At 35.1% G+C, this 20,458-nt stretch overlaps 1 protein-coding gene, 1 long non-coding RNA gene and 1 pseudogene across 4 annotated transcripts; all 3 read right to left on the reverse strand.

Annotated features, from left to right (window-relative positions):
- Positions 1–2,272: 2,272 nt before the first annotated feature.
- On the reverse strand, positions 2,273–6,068 carry LOC149194507 (uncharacterized). 2 transcript variants are annotated; one of them, XR_016254541.1, is made up of 5 exons: positions 6,013–6,068; positions 5,610–5,673; positions 5,348–5,489; positions 5,102–5,227; positions 2,273–2,718 (listed from the first exon to the last, which is right to left on the reverse strand). It is a non-coding gene; the product is annotated as an uncharacterized LOC149194507 (long non-coding RNA). The 2 variants fall into 2 exon arrangements; XR_016254540.1 differs by having other exon boundaries at positions 5,102–5,266.
- A 6,406-nt stretch (positions 6,069–12,474) lies between these two features.
- On the reverse strand, positions 12,475–14,991 carry LOC149194508 (uncharacterized). Its single transcript, XM_089407686.1, has 5 exons — positions 14,914–14,991; positions 14,706–14,768; positions 14,423–14,515; positions 14,081–14,153; positions 12,475–13,796 (listed from the first exon to the last, which is right to left on the reverse strand). Exons 1-5 carry the CDS (start codon positions 14,989–14,991, stop codon positions 13,369–13,371), a joined length of 735 nt encoding a protein of 244 aa, XP_089263812.1. The 3' UTR covers positions 12,475–13,368.
- Positions 14,218–17,730, reverse strand: LOC149194509 (uncharacterized; annotated as a pseudogene). Its single transcript, XR_016254539.1, has 3 exons — positions 16,409–17,730; positions 14,706–14,768; positions 14,218–14,370 (listed from the first exon to the last, which is right to left on the reverse strand). The product of XR_016254539.1 is annotated as an uncharacterized LOC149194509 (transcript).
- Between the last annotated feature and the right edge of the window lie 2,728 nt (positions 17,731–20,458).

Genomic DNA, 20,458 nt, shown 5'->3' on the forward strand with positions numbered 1-20,458 from the left:
AGTTCGTAGTACAAACTTCCATTACACTATGTATATATAGGAGAAGGGAGAAAATTTCACAGGCAAGATTAATCTTTTTGTTGGAAATAGTCTACATGCATTGTGTATGTGAGTTAGTTCGAATTTAGTTTATATTTGGGAAACGTTAATTTAGTGTGAGCTTGTATCAACAATTTGACTTAAGTTGAGTCAAGTCTACTTAAAGTTTGTCATGGACATAATTCCATAATTAAAATTATTATAGTGTTTGTTACCAAGTTAAATATGTGAGTTAGTTCGAGTTTAATTGTTTAATTTATATTTGAAAATTTTTAATTTAATGTGAAATTGTATCAACAAGTTAACTCAAGTTAAGTCAAATGCATTTAGAGTGTGTCATAATTCCATAATTAAGATGATTAGTATGTGAAAGGCAAGAGAGACAAATCTATATGTAAAAAAGGTTTATAAATAGATATTTATTTTGTGTGAATTAGTGTTTTTCCTGCTCTTCTTTTCCATCACTTTTGACGATTGCCATCAACGACCTTGTGACACTTGCCCCATGTTCTTGGCCAAAATGGTAGAAATCTATGTATCGAAAATCGAACGGTTAGGGCCATGGAACATATTTCTCAGTTACCTTCTCAACATTCACCATGAAGTTAGGCTTTTTTGGAAGTGTTAAAGACACATTATAACTTAGTTTAAATGTTCAATTGAGGTTAACTGATCTAGGCGTGAACAACATGACCAAATTCACCTCTATCAAATATAAAAAGGGTTTAATGTTAATTATTTTTCTTATTAATATTTAATAAAAATTGATATATATTTTAATAATAAGATAAATATTATTTTGATTTTAAAACTAGCATTTGCACCAGATGTTGCAAAGAAAACGTCGTAAGGCATAAAGTGCGGAAATCCATTATCCATGTAGTGTGCATTATTCAACAAGGTGGATCTCTCTAAATTTTTTGCAAGCATTTATGTTGTTGCATTGCTAATTTATTTAGAATCTACTACTACCTCCTCTTCTTGGAATATTAAATTTCTTATCACCCCATGATGACAATCACTCTAGTTATTGGCATCACAATTTTTTCCACTTTAGTGGCTTTACCTTCAACCTAAAGAAACATGAATTTGAGTCACTCAATTAAAAAGAAATTTCTAAATTGCTATTTATCAGGTTTTGAGTAAAAACAATTAATAACTCATATTTACAACACTTTAAATATTTACAACCTTTTAAGTCTTGTATTTATAACTCATATTTATAACCCTTTAAAATGAAACTAAATATCTATATTTTTATTAATAATAAAAATAATCTTCTTTATAAAACTGAAACTCACATGCTACTCCTATATATTTATCTTATATTTAATATTCAGTGTCCATCAATTGAATGACAAGATGAAAGGTCAACTTAATTGCACATTTTTGAACTCCTTTGTGGGAATTCATGTCCCATTAATTTAATGGCAAATTGAAGTTTCAAATACAATACACATTTTATACCAAATTCAAAGAGTTCATGAAAAAACTTTCAAGGTTTTAATGGATCTAGGTCATTTGTATTTTCTCTCATGTTCTGGGTTGTTTGTATTTTCTCTGATGTTGACTATACTAGCAATTGTCCCAAAAGGTACAAACCTTAATGTCCTTTTAATGATCAAGCCTTATGTGAAAACAATCATATTGATCCACTAGTGTACATTGATTTGTTACATTTGTCTTGGTCTATAATAGAGGTGTAACAAATATGCATTGGAATCCTAGAATTTTAAGCATATAACCCATTAAAACGTGACTTAAAAGTTTAATTGGTAATTATTTATTCAGTAATTTGTACATTGTTAATTGCAATTTCTCTTGAAAACCAATGTTTATATCAAAATTTTAAAAATTAACACTCACTTCTCCCGTAGTCTGGTGTTTCTTTATTTGATCGTGGTACTCAAGATTGCCTTTCTCCAAAGTATCAAATGTGAAGATGATATCTTATGTGTTTCCGCTTTCTCAGTAGGTTCATGTGATTATTATTATTTTTGGTGTTAATGTTTAGGTTTTTTTATTCCCATCCATTATTTATTATCTAAACATTGATGTTTGAAAATTTGTAAGTGGCTAGTGCGGAAATTGCAAGGTATGTTGAAAATTTGGTTATCTAGTAAGCTTAGAGTCATTCTTGAGTCATTATCTTTACCATCTCAGGAAGAAGAAGAAGAAGATAAGCCTATTGAATTGAAAAAGAACCCTAAAAAGTATTAGGATCCATGGGTCATTTCTTTGCATCATGTAGCAAGGTAACATGGCTAATTGATTATGCCACATGAAGAATTAGCCTTTGCCAATATTTAGGCTTATAACTAGGTGATTTTTTCTACTAATATTCTTATACCAATTTACCATGATAATTCTCTTTTAAATTAAAATGTCGTTTGCAGGCTATCGCGGGAGCCGAGCGTTTGCTTCGTGAAAATATACCTTCAAGGTTCCTTAGGTGGATAGCAGAGCTACTATACTTGACATTGGCAGTGTCTAATAGTTTTTCTAGCCCAAAATCTGCTATGTATGGCTCCATGTCAAAGCCCAGAAGGATGTTGCTTGGCTTAATATTTGCATGAACAAACTTCCTTTCATGTAAATAAGCCAGGCCTCTGGCTACTCCCCTTGCAATTTTAATCCTGGCCAACCATGGCAGATAAAAGGAAGAGTTTGGTGACCATCCTGCAAGATTAGAGAGATATAGAGTTAGTCAAGGGATCTGAAAAGGATAGGCCACTAAGAACCTTAGAAGCTGAATAAGATGATCAAGATTAGCATGCAACAAGAGGAGAATAACAATTCCAACCCTACATGATAATGGACTCCCTTTTGCAATGATTACAGAGAACTAGATTTGGTTATCCAGAATGTTGAAATTGAAAAGGAATCAATACTCTTTGATAAGCAAGGAAAGCATTATACTCGACCTCACGGAACTCAGTTGGCAAAATTATCAATAACTAGTTATAACAAAATACAAAGAACTCAGTGAACAAAATGACAACTATCCAATTTAAATGAACCACAAAGAACGTGGTGATAAAAAAGATAAATATCCATCTTAAAGATAAAAGAGAAATGAAATAAACTGCAACATATCCTTGAAACAAAACAAAAGGGTTGATATATATTCTAAGGAAGAGAAAATAAGGATAGACTCTACAAAACAGTAATATGGTATAATGGACCTACTCAATATAGAACAGTAGAAACATTCCATAGAAACTGATATAAATACTGCAGCCAATTGTTCTCCAGCTAAGTAAGAAGATGTTATGTAGAATAAGATACAAATACAAGCATAGGGCCACTTGTCTTATTTCATGGTCTTCCTAAGAAGGCTTATGAAGGAAGTTGTGTAGCATTCTCATGGTTTTGATAAATTATCATTTGTTGCTGAGATGAACATGTATATGTAAATATTCTAACCTGAAAAAGGAGCAGTTTCTTCTTTGTATATGCAAACTATAGCTGAACTAATAAATCTAATTTTCAATATTGATTTGCATCAATTTCTTTTGGTCCAACCAAAAATTAAAATCCGTCCCCTGCCATTGCAATAATAATACACCATATATCACCTTCCCATTAAAACTGAGAATGAGCTGCAAGTAAACTGTGAGAACGCGGATGCCTCATAACCATGGAGTTAAGTTTGATCCCTGAGTTTTTCTACAATCCTCAACTGTAGAAACATTGAAATTTTTAAGAAGGCTCTGGAGATTTCATAAGCAGCTAAGTTGACAGAAGAGTTTGTTTGAGTCCCAATCATAGATGTGTCTATATGAGTTATGTCAATGTCTAAGTAGAGCTGTTGAATACGGAATGTGGGTGTAAGTCCTCATCTCTGTCCAACTTATGTCAAAGCAAGGATGCTACATAGGAAGAAAGAATTGGTTAATCGGTTGTGGATGATGGCATTTTTTCTAGAAAATGCAATACCTCCTTCATTGATGGTCTCTTTTGAGGGGAAGCAGAAGCACAATTTGAGGCAATGCGAATCTACATTTTTGACAAAGAAAAATCAATAGAAGTCAAAAACAATTATGGATCCAGAATTGCATCTCAACATAGAGGTGTGCCTCGCTGTCTAGCATGTATGAGTGGATATCACAATGAGACTTTTCAGAACATTAGATACCTCAGTGTTAGACAAGGGATGAACAAAGAGGATAAAATGGAGACTTCTGACTTATTTTAAGTTTGATACATTATGAGTGCTAAATGCTTTTTCTAACCCTAGCATCGCTTCTGATCCTAAAAGAATTCCACAATGTTCTGATTTTTATTGAGAGTTGAGAAACTGTTAAAACATGGGTACAAAATCATAACGTTAAAGAGGAGTATACTCTAAATATAATATTTATCCCACGTGTCTACCTAGTCCTGCCAACAAATCTAAAATAGAATGAATTTTCACTACCTATTTCTAATGTCAGACTCCCTCCGCCCAAGTCAAGGTGTGTCCATAGTCACTGCAATTGCCTTAAAACCGGCCCTCTCCTCTCTTCTAACAAGTTGTGCAAAAACATTCCTATTCTTGTAAACCTAACAACAATGACATCTAAATTTTAACACCACTCATACATCAACATTTAGTTAACCCAACGCAATATAACTGATCTTGCCATTGGTTTAGGATCCTATAATACAATTGGATGGATATGAACTCAATTACATCTCAAAAAACATGGGAAGACAATCATATGGGTGGAAATGATAAACTTACATAAATTTGAAAAAAGCGAATGCCTAGTCTAGTTGAAGCAACCTCTTCAACACTTGATGTAGCCCATGAAGAAAGCGTCTATAACAAATATGTCCAAGCCTCAATTTTTATCAACACAACAAACTATTTCAAAATCCAAAATCATTATAATTTCTTAAATCCTTAATAGCTAGAAGGAAATCAAAACATTCAGAAGATCTATCCCACAAAGAGAAGACCAATGCCCAAACATTAAACACTGATGTAAATTTCTTAAACACGAGAGAAGGCATCTTATAAGAAATTAAATAATATAAGGTGCAATAGAAGTATAGTTTGGACCTTAAAGATACTCACATTTGAAAAAGCCCTGCTCAACTTCTGTAGCATGTTAACAAGTGCATGACTTTGAACAAGTTGCTTTCCAACACTATAAAAGCCTTTGGTGGATGTTGTTACAGTCACCAACTTTCCATTGCAAAGCTTCACCTCAGGGGAAATGGCATGAAAAATATAAGAAATCTACAGAAGAAACAATTCAGTCCCTAGCCATTATGGAGGTGAAGCTAAAAATTAGTGCAAGATTGGATAAGAAGTGCTCACATCTATAGAAATTTGCAAAAGCCCTGCTCAACTGCTGTAGCAAGTTGACAAGTGCATGACTTTGAACAAGTTGCTTTCCAACACTATAAAAAACTTTGGTGAATGCCGTTACAGTCACCAAATTTCCATTGCAAAGCTTCACCTGTATATCAGGGGAAATAGCATGACAAATATAAGAAATCTACAGAAGAAACAATTCAGTTCCTAGCCATTATGGAGGTGAAGGTCAAAATTAGTGCAGGATTGGATAAGAAGCGCTCACGTCTATAAAAAAAAATCTCCATGACGTTTGTCTTCAACAGATTGCCTTGTGGACTTCCTTATGACTGTACATCCCAATGTCATTAGTCACTAAAATACTATTCGTAATTCACTTTTTTTCCCTTCAAAGTTCTAACTCATAAGCTCCAAAGAAAATCAACAAATTAAATTTGGCAATGTGCACATTGTTTGCCATGCTTCACAGTTCAAAATTTTTAGGAATATTTGCATTACAATCAAATAAAGAACCATAGTTTGATGGCTTGAAGAGTACATGCAAAATCTTTCAACATCATATCCATATTTGTATGGGATATATCCATTCTCGTAATATTTCTATTATACACAAGATTGGAAACTACTACTTTCAAATTATAAAAAATTGCAGGGAACAATATACTAACATTGGATAGGAGGCAATAGATGTGAGAACGAGAAGAATTCATAGGGCTGGCCAAGTGTTATGAAACCAGCTCACAAAAAGATAGAAAAGAGAGATCCACGCCTTAGAATTCAGCCTCTTCGAGGGGGCAACCTCCTTTACATTACATAAATGAACAATTCTTGGATGATACAAATGAAAATACCTCCTTTCTATATATAGGAGTCTAAGTGGTCCCAATACAATCAAAGCCTACATAACAATAATATTGTAGGGCACAACAATAACAATAGTGGGCTTCTATGTGGCACAATAGTAACAATATGGGCACTACATGGGTACATCAATATAATAAGTGGGTTATACTAATAACAATAAGGGGTTAGACTAGTAGTATAGGGGCCTAACATGCCCCTCTCCTTCAAAAAGCATTGTCCTCAACGCTTGAGTAGTTCTTGATGCTTCTATATAAAATTCTTGTCCTCCCATGTGGAATATTCAGCGGGTAAGTTCTTCCAGTTGATGAGATACTCTGAAATTGATCGATTTCGTAGCTGTCGGGTTCTTGTTTCTGTGACTGCTCCAGGTTCCAATATGATTTTTCCTTCCTCTTCAATTTCTGGCAATATTGCTTGAATTGGGATCTTTTGCAACTTTTGAATAAGTGGCCATACTTCTTCGTTCTTCTTCCATTCATCCGTTGCTTCGTTTATCCAATTTGGTTGGATAATATAAATAGCACAAAACAATGCTTCCACATCCTCATCCTTGAAGCATCTTCCCATTCGGTAAGGTCGCCATTTTTTAAGTGCATGTAGTATTGCCAACATTTCCTTCTCATAAATAGCTTGCTTGAGATGTAGCAGTAAAAATACCCAATCACTCACATCAAAACATTTTTCACTACGATGTTGATCTACCTGTTGTTTCATTTGATTTTGCACCGAAGTGGCGTTATCCTTTAAAAGTTGGAGAACTTGCTGTTGATGCTCGATATGATCTTTCTCTACTTGAACCTTTTTCTTCTTGATATGTCCTTCTATCTTTTGAGGAGCGGCAATTTCTTCTAGTCCTTTACAAGATATGGTCGGATTCATTTCTTGATGCTCGATGTGATCTTTCACTTCTTGAACATTTTTCTTCTTGATGTGTCCTTCTATCTTGATAGTTTGAGGAGTGGTAATTTCATCCATTGAATTACAAGATATGGTTGGATTCATTTCTTCTTTCTCGATGTGATCTTTCACTTCTTGCACCTTTTTCTTCTTGATATGTCCTTCTATCTTGAGAGTTTGAGGAGTGGTAATTCTTGCCAATGCTTTACAAGATATGGTCTGATTCATTTCTTCTTTCTCTGGGGTGGTGTCCTGACGTATATCCTCTTCTTTTGATGTTTCTTGATCCTTTTCTTCCTCCTCTTCATATTCTATGTAAAATAATTTCTTCTCAGCACACCTATGACCTTTAGTGCATTTGCTATCACAATTGTAACAAAGCCCTTTTTCTCTTTTTTCTTCCAATTGTTGTGGTGTAACCCTTGTAGGTTGTGGAAGGCTGGGAGAAACAACACTTCCATCTTTATAGTTGTGAGGGGTATGCTTCCTGGTTTCCATAATTTTGCTTTCCATTATGTCACAAAGCCCTTTTACTCTTTCCAATTGTTGTGGTGTTGCTCTAAAGAAGGTGTTGCTCTTTATATCCTCATAATGTGCTATCATTTCCTCCGTGAAAATTGACCACGTAACAAGTTTTTTACGAGAACAAAGCCCTTTGTACCATAAAAATTGATCTGGTTCTAAATATGAAGATGCAATACATACCTTTTGTAACAGTTGTACACCATGTATATCAAAATATTGCTCCATCTGAAGTATCCAATTTACCGGATTCTTGCCATCAAACTTCCTCATCTTGCTTTTTCTTGATTTTAGGAGCTCTACCTTGAAACGACTGTAACTCTGTACTTTCGGATCTTTAAGTTCTAAACTTGTGACCTGTAGTACCTCTCTGTGTCCTCTTTCCAATGCCACAAGTATGATCCAAATTGGATTCTCCAAGAAAAAGTTATGCATAATTTCCCGCAGTGACCTGATTATAGACTAGTTCAGTAGAGCGAACTTGTATGAAGTGCCACGTGTCACTATTTCAACCTTTGACTCTGAAAAATATATAGATAGAAACTACAGTTTGTCCTCTTTCTGTACCTTCTTACGAAATTTCAATCCGATGCTTAGAAAGAAAGTTATGACGATTTTCCCCAGGTCACCTGTTTTGAGTGTAATTCAGGAGTCTGCAAAAAGACCAACTTCCGCAGATAATATCTCCGAAAATATCGCGCGAAACAATCTGAAATTCGGACCCAAGGTTCAACGCCAATTCTTCTCAAATGGGTTTTTTTTGCGACTTCTGAAACGTCACAGAAAGAACGTTATAGCGAAAATGCCACGATGACCTGTTTGGAGCAGCGAAACCCTAGAATCCAAAGCTCTGATACCAAATGTTATGAAACCAGCTCACAAAAAGATAGAAAAGAGAGATCCACGCCTTAGAATTCAGCCTCTTCGAGGGGGCAACCTCCTTTACATTACATAAATGAACAATTCTTGGATGATACAAATGAAAATACCTCCTTTCTATATATAGGAGTCTAAGTGGTCCCAATACAATCAAAGCCTACATAACAATAATATTGTAGGGCACAACAATAACAATAGTGGGCTTCTATGTGGCACAATAGTAACAATATGGGCACTACATGGGTACATCAATATAATAAGTGGGTTATACTAATAACAATAAGGGGTTAGACTAGTAGTATAGGGGCCTAACACCAAGTTTAGAGGGAGGACACATTCCTGTCATATCCCCTTTATCTGTGGCCTCTTTGGTAGCTGCCATGGCCTCAGATTTCCCCTTTCGAGGATTTTTTTCTACCTTCACCCTTAGAAGAATGTTGGTTTGAGTTCTCCTCTCCATCATTTTCTTTTTCACTAGCCTCAACCTTAACTTCAACTTTTTGAAAGGTCTCTGGTTTATTGTCTTTTCCATCCTTGTTTTCTTCTTTTCTTTCTTTATAGCTAGGTAAGATTTCTTTACAGAAACATTGTTGTTTTGTTCAGCCACATTCTCTGTCATTAAGTGAGCTGATTCTTTTCCACCTCCCTACCCAGACTGAGGTTCCCCTTGCTTTCCTGAAGAACCAAAGCATGTTGCACAAGAAACAATGTTAAGTAATCTTCTAATGTGTGCAACTGCATGCTCTTCAGTGTAGTCCTCTGCAAAGGAAAAATAAATGAAAATCATATATAAAGTATTATGCAAACTTTGAGTATAAACAATGCATATGCTTCTTTGCATATATATTTGAAGCACATATGCAAGTAGAAATTCAGTTTAGATCACTTCAAGAAACAAGAGAACAATTTTCTAATATTATGATTTAACATTATTTCTGACCCCTTTTCAAGGTAAAAACATTTATATTTTAAAGAAAGGCAAGACAAAATTTCTAGTTATCTCCCCTGACTTGTTCAGATGGGGGAGCAGAGTTATTGGTTACCTTCTACAATAGTAAGGGCTCAGGGCTTCATGGTTGCAACATCTGATAAGTCCCTCAACCTGTTGCTACGAACCTAGTATAATTAAAGTTTTTACCAAGTCATGGATACTTCAAGAAAACTAAGATGGCCAATGTTGCCATGGTCACACTTAAGCTTTACAAACTAATAATAGAACCAGTTTCACTGTACATGGCTATTTCTATCTTGACATGAACACCTGTGTTGTTAATGCAAGTAGGGTCATACCACATGATATCCTGAACAGAACCAGTCAATTGCAATCCACCAGCCTGTCAAACAATCCCATTATTTATGGAGCTTCTGAAATACTGATTTTCTTACCTCATCGGATAAAGAATAGTTGGTCAGATGGCATGTCTCCACATTCACAACTAATAATAGGCATAAATCAAGAATATAGTCTGTGGAAATTCCCTGTTTCCATAAAACAAAGATATATTAAAATCTACTGTCAAACCAAACATAACTATCCATAGGTCTGGATGCTGCAAGATTGGAATATATTCATCATAATTCTTAAAGCTGGATCGAACATCTATGACAAGACTTATGTTACCACCTACCGCCATAAGCACTGGATAATATTTTTTATGAGATAGCATACCTTTAAAATAACTTGAGAATCATCTGGAGTGTTCAACTGTGACGTCTAGCACAGTAGGCAGGATTGCAAGCAACAAACGATACCACATAGTCATTGGTTGCCACCCTAACAATTTCTTATTTTTAAAAGTAAACGGATACCTCATATTTTTATTGATATAAAAGTATTAAGATCAAATGAACTTGTGAATAGCCAAGAAGCTACCTACAACTGGTCTTTGCCTTTTCAACCAATTAATCACATCGAGATCAGAGAGAACAACCACCAAAATGTAATGACAGGGCATCAGAGAGTAACCACAACAATATAAGAACATCTAATATTACCATATAAAAGAAATTTCACAAGGACACTTTATGAAGATGAGTAAAGAGAGATTATGAGTCAAAGAGTTTTGACTCGGACAAGGAGCAGGAAATTTTGGTGAAAATTGAGCCTTTGGAAGCTGAAAAAATTTATGAATTAAAAAGATTTGACTCAGACAAGAATCGGGCAATTTTGGTGAAAAGTGAGCTTTTGGAAGCCGAATTACAGATGGTAGCTATAAATCCCTTGCCAGGGGTGGACTGAGTTAAAAGAAAAAGAAAAAAACAACAACAAGATTGAGAATTTCTTTGTAAAGTGGATATTTTTGAATACCTAAAAGAGTATCTATTTGTATTTACTACATACCCTTGAAGAATGTGATTTCCATTATTTTTTATTTAGGTTGTACTACATATTTTTTTTAAATGATATTTGTTCCTTTCTGTCAAATAGAGGATTTGCAATACTTTTCCTTGAAAAAGGAAAAAGGAAACCACTCAGGTTGTAGAACACCATCATTTTTTATCAGTAACTGTACATCGATGTATGACATAAAAAAATTTGACTCCTAAAGATGAACAGACAAAATTTTAGATGTTTGAAAGCAGTTGTTTTGCAAGCTTTATGTGCAATCTCTCACTTGAAAGGGATTGGCGTTAATGAGATAGACAACTAGCATGTTGAGATAGCAAACTTGTTGGTGAGACGGATATTTCTGTCAGATCTCCAGCTCATTGGTCGTTCATCATTTAGGGAACATCCAGCTAATTGGGAGTACATCAATTGGAGCATTGGGGGTTGTTTGTGAATCATATATAGAGCTCCAAAAAATGGCATTGGAGCTTTCATCTTGGGGCAGCCCTGGTGAATTATATATGAAGCTCCAAATATTGCCAATTATATCAACTACCCATCTATCAGATAATGTTACTATTGTGCGAAGTAAACTGTTCGTTTGTTTGTAAGTAATGTACCAAGAGATGAGACCGTGAGAAGGAGAATCAAGTGTCTTCTTTATGGCTTCCTACATGGGCTAGCCATGGATATAATGAATCCTCTCCTCTCACTTCCTGGTATACATCCTTACCTCTTGTGTTATCTCCACTTGCATTCAATCCTCAAAATTTCCAGCAGAATGCATAAGTGATTAAATAAAGAAAGCATCATCAAGAAGCAAAGAGTGAAGGCAAAGGTGGATTATTTTGGCAATAGTAAAAGGGGCAATGCCTGTCTTTGAAATATTTTAAGGAAATTATAGATGAATTTTAAAATAAATATCAGCAGTATTTTCAATCTATAAAATTAATGAATGAAACATCACTGGTTTTAGATGTTTTGTTTTTTCAATTAAGTGCAAGTATTCTTAAAGACAGCCATTTTAGTAGCTGGCTTCTAGCTGTTTGAAGCTCAAATACTATAAATGCTATGTAACTAAAGGTTTTCATCATGAAAACCCGAGTTTGAGAGGACCTTTTGAAATGACTTAAGTGTTATCCTTTTTTGCAGTCAGATTGAAAGAGAATGTTCACCTCACTATTGTAATTTGCCTGTTGAGACAAAGTGGAAAGATGATCCTTCCTTCTACCAGTAGTTACGGTCAAGCCACACAGTGTGTGGAATACCTAATTGTTGTAAGCTAGTAGCTTAAATAATAAACATATTGAGGATAAAACAACAATGTTTAAAAATTGATCAAATTATCAAAAGTGAGATGCACATCAAGCATAGGATAATATGTGCAAAACAAACAAAATGCAGAAACTTTCTGTGAAATCTAAAATGCAAGCAACAACTAAAGTTTCCAGAGCTTAATGAAAATGGAAACAAGAATGACATGATATATATATATATAACTTTAAGCCAATAAAATAAACTTAACACTTGGATTTCAGCATTCTGAATTGATGCATGAAAACCCCAAGTGGTTTATCAGACACTGCTACATCACATATCAAAGAAAATTAGAAAATTTAAATTCAATATGACCATCGTAAAAATCACTCTAAGCATCCATGGCATATTTCACTCCAAACAAACATTTGTTTCGAGTCCATTACATTAAAATGTTTTCATAAATTTTACTATGTAACAACAAATTTAAGCGAAAAATAAAATTATTACCTGCAGGATTACATTAATATCTGATATTCTGGCCTTGACAAGGCCTAAATTTAAGATCCCCCAACCTGCAGAATAACATTAATATCTGAAATTCTAGCCTTACTTAACAAGGCCTAAATTCAAGATCCCCCAGGAGGTGTGAGGCCACAATTTCTCCTTGGCCTTCATCATTAACACCCTTGTCCAAGCAATCCACCCCTCCCATGACATCCTCTTGTCCCAAGTTGTACCCCACTCTAACATTAGCCTCAGCCCTGTCTCTGCTTCCTTATGTGCTTCATCATATCTCCCCTGGGAATTGTATATCTAAGTAACAACAACACGGGGCTCTCCTATGAAAGGATTAAGCTCACAGGCTTTTGCAAGAAGGGTCTCCGCCTTCTCATGGGTCTTCTCCCCAGGGGGCATACAAACAACTCCCCAATAGAAATCACTGGCAATCACCTTATCTGATGAAAATAGAACATCTCTGCAATGATCAAACACGAGGGATCACAAGCTCTATTTCTTCAAAACCCCTCTTCTTCTTCTCTTCTTCATTCTTCTGATTCCTTTCTTCCCTCTGGAGCAGTTTCTCCTCCCTCAGAATTACAGTATAGAGAGCTCCCATTCGAGAAATGGAATTCATCCAAAGCCCAGGCTTACCATCTTTCAAATTATAAAAAATTGCAGGGAACGATATACTAACATTGGATAGGAGGCAAGAGATGTGAGAACGAGAAGAATTCATAGAACTGGCCAAGTTTATAGGGAGGACACATTCCTGTCATATCCCCTTTATTTGTGACCTTTTTGGTAGCAGCCATAGCTGCCATGGCCTCAGATTTCCCCTCTTTCGAGGATTTACTTCTTCCTTCACCCTTAGAAGAATGTTGGTTTGAGTTCTCCTCTCCATCATTTTCTTTTTCACTAGCCTCAACCTTACCTTCAACTTTTTGAAAGGTCTCTCGTTTATTATATTTTCCATCCTTGTTTGCTTCTTTTCTTTCTTTATTGCTAGGTAAGATTTCTTTAGAGCAACATCGTTATTTTGTTCAGCCACATTCTCTGTCATTGAGTGAGCTGATTCTTTTCCACCTCCCTGCCCAGACCGAAGTTCCCCTTGCTTTCCTGAAGAACCAAAGCATGTTGTACAGGCAACAATGATCAGTAATCTTCTAATGTGTGCAACTGCATGCTCTTCAGTGTAGTCCTCTACAAAGGAAAAATAAATGAAAATCATATATGGAGTATTATGCAAACTTTGAGTATAAACAATGTATATTCTTCTTTGCATATATATTTGAAGCACGTATGCAAGTAGAAATTCAGTTTAGATCACTTCAAGAAACAAGAGAACAATTTTCTAATATTATGATTTAACATTATTTCTGACCCCTTTTCAAGATAAAAACATATATATTTTAAAGAAAGGCAAGACAAAATTTCTAGCTATCTCCCCTGACTTGTTCAGATGGGGGAGTAGAGTTATTAGTTACCTTCTACAATAGTAAGGGCACAGGGCTTCAAGGTTGCAACATCTGATGAATCCCTCAACCTGTTGCCACGAACCTGGTATAATTCAAGTTTTACTAATTCATGCATATTTCAAGAAAACTAAGATGGCCATTGTTGCCATGGTCACACTTAAGCTTTACAAACTAATAATAGAACCAGTTTAACTGTACATGGCTATTTCTATCTTGAAACGAACACCTGTGTTGTTAATGCAAGTAGGGTCATACCAGATGATATCCTGAACAGAACCAGTCAATTGCAATCCACCAGCCTGTCAAACAATCCCATTATTTAATTAGCTTCTGAACTACTGATTTTCTTACCTCATGGGATAAAGAAAAGTTGGTCAGATGGCATGTCTCCACATTCACAGCTAATAATCGGAATAAATCAAGAATACAGTCTGTGGAAATTCCCTGTTTCCATAAAACAAACATATACTAAAATCTACTGTCGAACCAAACATAACTATCCATAGGTTTGGATGCAGCAATATTGGATTATATTCATCATAATTCTTAAAGCTAGATAGAACATCTATGACAAGACTTATGTTACCACATACCATCATAAGCACTGGATAATATTTTTTATGAGATAGCATACCTTTAAAATAACTTGAGAATCATCTGGAGTGTTGAACTGTGACGTCAAGCACAGTAGGCAGGACTGCAAGCAACAAACGATACCATATAGTCATTGGTTGCCACCCTAACAATTTCGTATTTTTAAAAGCAAACCGAGACCTCATATTTGTATTGATATAAAAGTACTAAGATCAGATGAACTTGTGAATAGCCAAGAAGCTGCCCACAGCTGGTCTTTGCCTTTTGAACCACTTAATCACATCGAGATCAGAGGGAACAACCAACAAAACGTAATGACAGGGCATCGGAGAGTAACCACAATAGTATAAGAACATGTAATATTACCATATAAAAGACATTTCACAAGGACACTTTATGAAGATGAGTAAAGAGAGATTATGAATCAAAGAGTTTTGACTTGGACAATGAGCAAGAAATTTTGGTGAAAATTGAGCCTTTGGAAGCTGAAAAAAGTTTATGAATTAAAAAGCTTTGACTCAGATAAGAATTAGGCAATTTTGGTGAAAAGTGAGCTTTTGGAAGCCGACTTACAGATGGTAGCTATAAATCCCTTGCCAGGGGTGGACCGAGTTAAAAGAAAAAGAAAAAAACAACAACAGGATTGAGAATTTCTTTGTAAAGTGGATATTTTTGAATACCTAAAAGAGTATCTATTTGTATTTACTACATACCCTTGAAGAATGTGATTTCCGTTCTTTTTTATTTAGGTTGTACTACATATTTTTTTTAAATGATATCTGTTCCTTTTTGTCAAATAGAGGATTTGCAATACTTTTCCTTGAAAAAGGAAAAAGGAAACCACTCAGGTTGTAGAACACCATCATTTTTTTATCAGTAACTGTACATTGATGTATGACATAAAAAAAAAATTGACTCCTAAAGATGAATAGACAAAATTTTAGATGTTTGAAAGCAGTTGTTTTGCAAGCTTTATGTGCAATCTCTCACTTGAAAGGGATTGGCGTTAGTGAGATAGATAATGAGCATGTTGAGATAGCAAACTTGTTGGTGAGACGGATATTTCTGTCAGATCCCCAGCGCATTGGTCATTCATCATTTAGGAAACATCCAGCTAATTGGGAGTACATCAATTGGAGCATTGGGGGCTGTTTGTGAATCATACATAGAGCTCCAAAAAATGGCATTGGAGATTTCATCTTGGGGCAGCCTTGGTGAATTATATATGAAGCTCCAAATATTTCCAATTATATCACCTATCCATCTAGCAGCTAATGTTACTATTGTGCGAAGAAAATTGTTCGTTTGTTCGTAAGTAATGTACCAAGAGATGAGACCGTGAGAAGGAGAATTGGGTGTCTTCTTTATGGCTTCCTACATGGGATAGCCATGGATATAATGAATCCTCTCCTCTCACTTCCTGGTATACGTCCTTGCCTCTTGTGTTATCTCCACTTGCATTCAATCCTCAAAATTTCCAGCAGAATGCATAAGTGATAAAATAAAGAAAGCATCATCAAGAAGCAAAGAGTGAAGGCAATGGTGGATTATTTTGGCAATAGTAAAAGGGGCAATGCCTGACTTTGAAATATTTTAAGGAAATTATAGATGAATTTTAAAATAAATATCAGCAGTATTTTCAAACTGTAAAATTAATGAATGAAACATCACTGGTTTTCATAAAAATGTTTTCATAAATTTTACTATGTAACAACAAATTTAAGCAAAAAATAAAATTATTACCTGCAGAATTACATTAGTATCTGATATTCTGGTCTTGACAAGGCCTAACTTTAAGATCCCCCAAGCTGCAAAATAACATTAATATCTGAAATTCTGGCCTTACTTGACAAGGCCTAAATTCAAGATCCCCTAGGAGGTGTGAGGCCACCATTTCTCCTTGGCCTTCATCAGTAACACCCTTGTCCAAGCAATCCACCCCTCCCATGACATCCTCTTGTCCCAAGTTGTACCCCACTCTAACATTAGCCTCAGCCCTGTCTCTGCTTCCTTATCTGCTTCATCATATCTCCCCTGGGAATTGTATATCTAAGTAAGAACATCACGGGGCTCTCCTATGAAAGGATTAAGCTCATAGGCTTTTGCAAGAAGGGTCTCCGCCTTCTCATGGGTCTTCTCCCCACGGGGCATACAAACAGCTTCCCAATAGAAATCTCTGGCAGTCACCTGATCTGATGGAAATAGAACAACTCTGTAGTGATCAAACACGGGGGATCACAAGCTCTATTTCTTCAAAACCCCTCTTCTTCTTCCCTTCTTCATTCTTCTGATTCCTTTCGTCTCTCTGGAGCAGTTTCTCCTCCCTCACAATTACAGTATAGAGAGCTCCCTTTCGAGAAATGGAATTCATCCAAAGCCCAGGCTTACCATCCCCAGGCTAGAGAGCAGTCCATGTGTTCCCCTTATACGCTGTAATTTGTTATCAAACACAACGTCCTAAAAATTGAATAGCTGATCAATAAAATCTGCCATGGTCATGAAGAGGAATATGGCAACCAATCTTCTGGGCACCTGAACATCCTCCCCACTTTTGATATGCTTCACTCTCACACCTTCAACTAGCAATACCTTCTGTATTTTTCTTCTCATTCGGGCAGGACAAACCCTTCCAGCTTCTCCCTTAATTGGATTTTGAGATTCTCATACTTCTCATGGATTCCATCAAGCCATTTGCCATTTTTGTCCTCAATTTCCAATTTTCAGAGCTCCAAGTCTTCTGCCTCAACTTCTTTCATGGATTTATCTGATTCTTTGAGGGAAGAGACTAATTCTTCATCAGTAAAATGAAAGAGGAGATCATCATGGATGAGGGGCCGCTGACAGTCCAAGGCATCTAGTGGTGATAATCCAAGCCCTTTTTAGGCTAATCGAGACCTCCTGGAATCATCTCATGGGTCACGTAACAGACTGGGTATGTTCTGAGGGTCAGAATATCATTTTCTACCTTATCATTGATATGAAGGGTTTCTTGAAGTCAATTTCCATAGATCCAAGGTCTGGAATATAGTATCACCGAGCCAGGGCAAGTGCAAGGTCTCCACACAGAGAAGCACCTGGAAGTAGCGTACACGGAGAAGCACCTGGAAGTACAAGCATCGATCTATTGGGTCACATAGTATACCGTCTAATCATTTGGATGGGTAAGATTATTTTCATCGTCTAACACTGAAATCAAAGGCTCACAAATGTACACGTAACCCAAGAGGAAAGTTGATTTCAAAGGGAAACGCCTTACGGCGTAATTACATTTCTACATTAAAAAGTATTTTTAGTTTTATACGGGGAGATGTGGTCATATAAGCTTAAATAAATTTTTTTTTATATATGAAAGTAATAATATCTAAATATACATTTAAGTGAATTTAGATTGGTTTTTTAAAGTTAAAAAAAGAAATAGAGATGATGGTTTTTTTTATTACATCACAATAATAATAATACATATGTATTTTGATTATAAGTTGGTCATTAAGAGAAATAGAGAAATGCCTATTCAGTTTATAATAAGAAATAGAATGAAGACTTATTTTTGCACATAAATTATTAATGAATTTACAAAAATGTTTGATTTTTATTAATTGACAACGAACAAATAAAGGTTTAGCTATATCTAAAGCCATATATGGGGAGATGTTGAACAAGGAGGATAAGAGTCATTCCTCTAACCACTCGCAATGAAACTAATTCATAAGCATGTCTCTACATATGTATATGACCAAGAAAAACCTAATGTAAATCCATATGAAACCCAAAACTATCAAACACCTAGAGGAATCAAATTTTTGAAGGTCTAATATTTCTACAATTTAATATGAAATAATTAATTCATGACATGAAATTACATAATTAAAAAAATATGCCTCTCGCCACTCGATTGATCAAGGTTTAAGATTGATCCCTACTAATTAAAAAAATTTAAGTCACTATTATAATTCCCCTATCAAATGCTTATGTCATAGTGCTTGAGTGTCTAAGGGGTGTTGCAGGATGGTGTTCAAGGTTTCTTTTCTTTTAAGTATGCTAGCTTACTTTAGTATCATTATGATACAAAAAGGAGTATAAATAATGCTTCTTGAGGTCCACCTAGATACTAAATAGATTAACGTCTTTAATACCATCTACTAATTGAGATAATTTCCCTCCTATCTAGCCATCAACATAAAATCAAGCATAAAAAAATGACAAAGAAGATAGATGATTTTCCCTCTAAATAGAGACCAATATAAGGATGAAGAATTATCATAAATGTCTATTGTGCTTGTTTAGGAAAGCTCCTTTTTTAATGCTCCATTTAAGAAGCACAAGTGTTGGAAGTTCATAGGAATAGTAATTGGATTTTTCAATGTTAAATGCTTCCTGGCAAACAATATCAAATTTATCAAAGGAACTTAGATCAAGTGGTATCGTTCACGATTTTTGCTACAAAGTAGTCTGGGTTCAAATTCCCAGAGACATGTTGGCCTTGTGGCATTCATGAAATATTGGTTCTACTAGGTGGAATAGTTGCAATCATTTCTGTGATTTTACCAATTGTTCCTAGCAGAATCTACTCATTACTATTAAAAATAAAAAACGAAGACTATCAAATTTCTAGTTCATGACATGGAGTTTGTCCTATACAAAATTCTATTGGCTACTATTCTTCTTAACCACTTTCATAATAAACACCTTGTTGATCCAATGTTAATTCCATAAGTTATAAAATTTTGTTGTCCCTCATTTGAAAATAGCTAGAACCGTGAATCTAGTCTTTCAATCTTTCCTCTAGTTGTCCCTTGGTGTTTTGTAATCTTTTCTATTTCACTTTACTCTCCATATTTTCAATCTTCCTCTCAGTATCCTTAGAGAATTGAAGCTAAAATGTCTAGGTAGCCTTAATTACACGTAGTTGAAATGTAGTTAGGAGTTCAAGAGTCTCACAAGGATGAAATGGATTAGGAGCTAAGGGTGTGCCTTTAGATTTTTCCTCATACTATATATGGATCCAATGGCCTAGCTAATAGTTTTTATGATTGAAAATAGACTCTTACCAAGAATCAACACAAGGCCACTTGAAATGAAGATGTAATAGAAGAACATGTCCCGCCAAAGGAATAATGGTGAAAGCCACCCCATTTTTCTTATACAAGAAATATCAAATAGTGAAAGAGTCCATAATTCATATGGGTTATAGGAATTAAATATAGGATGATGATATAATATCTTTCCCAATTATATAATCATTCTCCCTAGTTACCTAGCCCACCACCAGAAATATAAAAATGCAGTTATCCTAATTATGGAGCACCATCAACTTAGGAAAGGCCAAGAACTTATATAACTAATAAAAATGATGGTAGATAAGACCAAGAATAGAACCAAAAATGGCGAAGGGGCTCTAATACACAAAAGGAGATGGTAAAACAAGTTTTGATATGAGAATGGAGAATGCTTTTCTTCCAACAAAATACCCATCTCACTAAGGAATCTCAAGAAAGTCATAAAAATGACCTTGAATTCATAGAGGGGATAAAACCATACCATAAAAACGTGGAGAAAAGTACTTAGTATGAGAACTACAATTAACTACATGTTGCATATATCAAACCTTGATATCTTAATTTTAGATTAGGGTACCTCTCAATTAGTTTACTTATCCACCACCAAAATATTAAATAAAATATCCATATTCAATATGTTTCGTGATTGAATGCCAAATTATTATTTCACCTTCATCAAACACACAACTATCATATGAAAGTCCCATCTCAAGCATAAAACCTTCAATATCTATGA

This window comes from Pinus tabuliformis, chromosome 2_2 (genome assembly GCF_031772625.1).
Source record: "Pinus tabuliformis cultivar Carrire ecotype Pingquan chromosome 2_2, CPIR1, whole genome shotgun sequence".
Taxonomy (NCBI): domain Eukaryota; kingdom Viridiplantae; phylum Streptophyta; class Pinopsida; order Pinales; family Pinaceae; genus Pinus; species Pinus tabuliformis.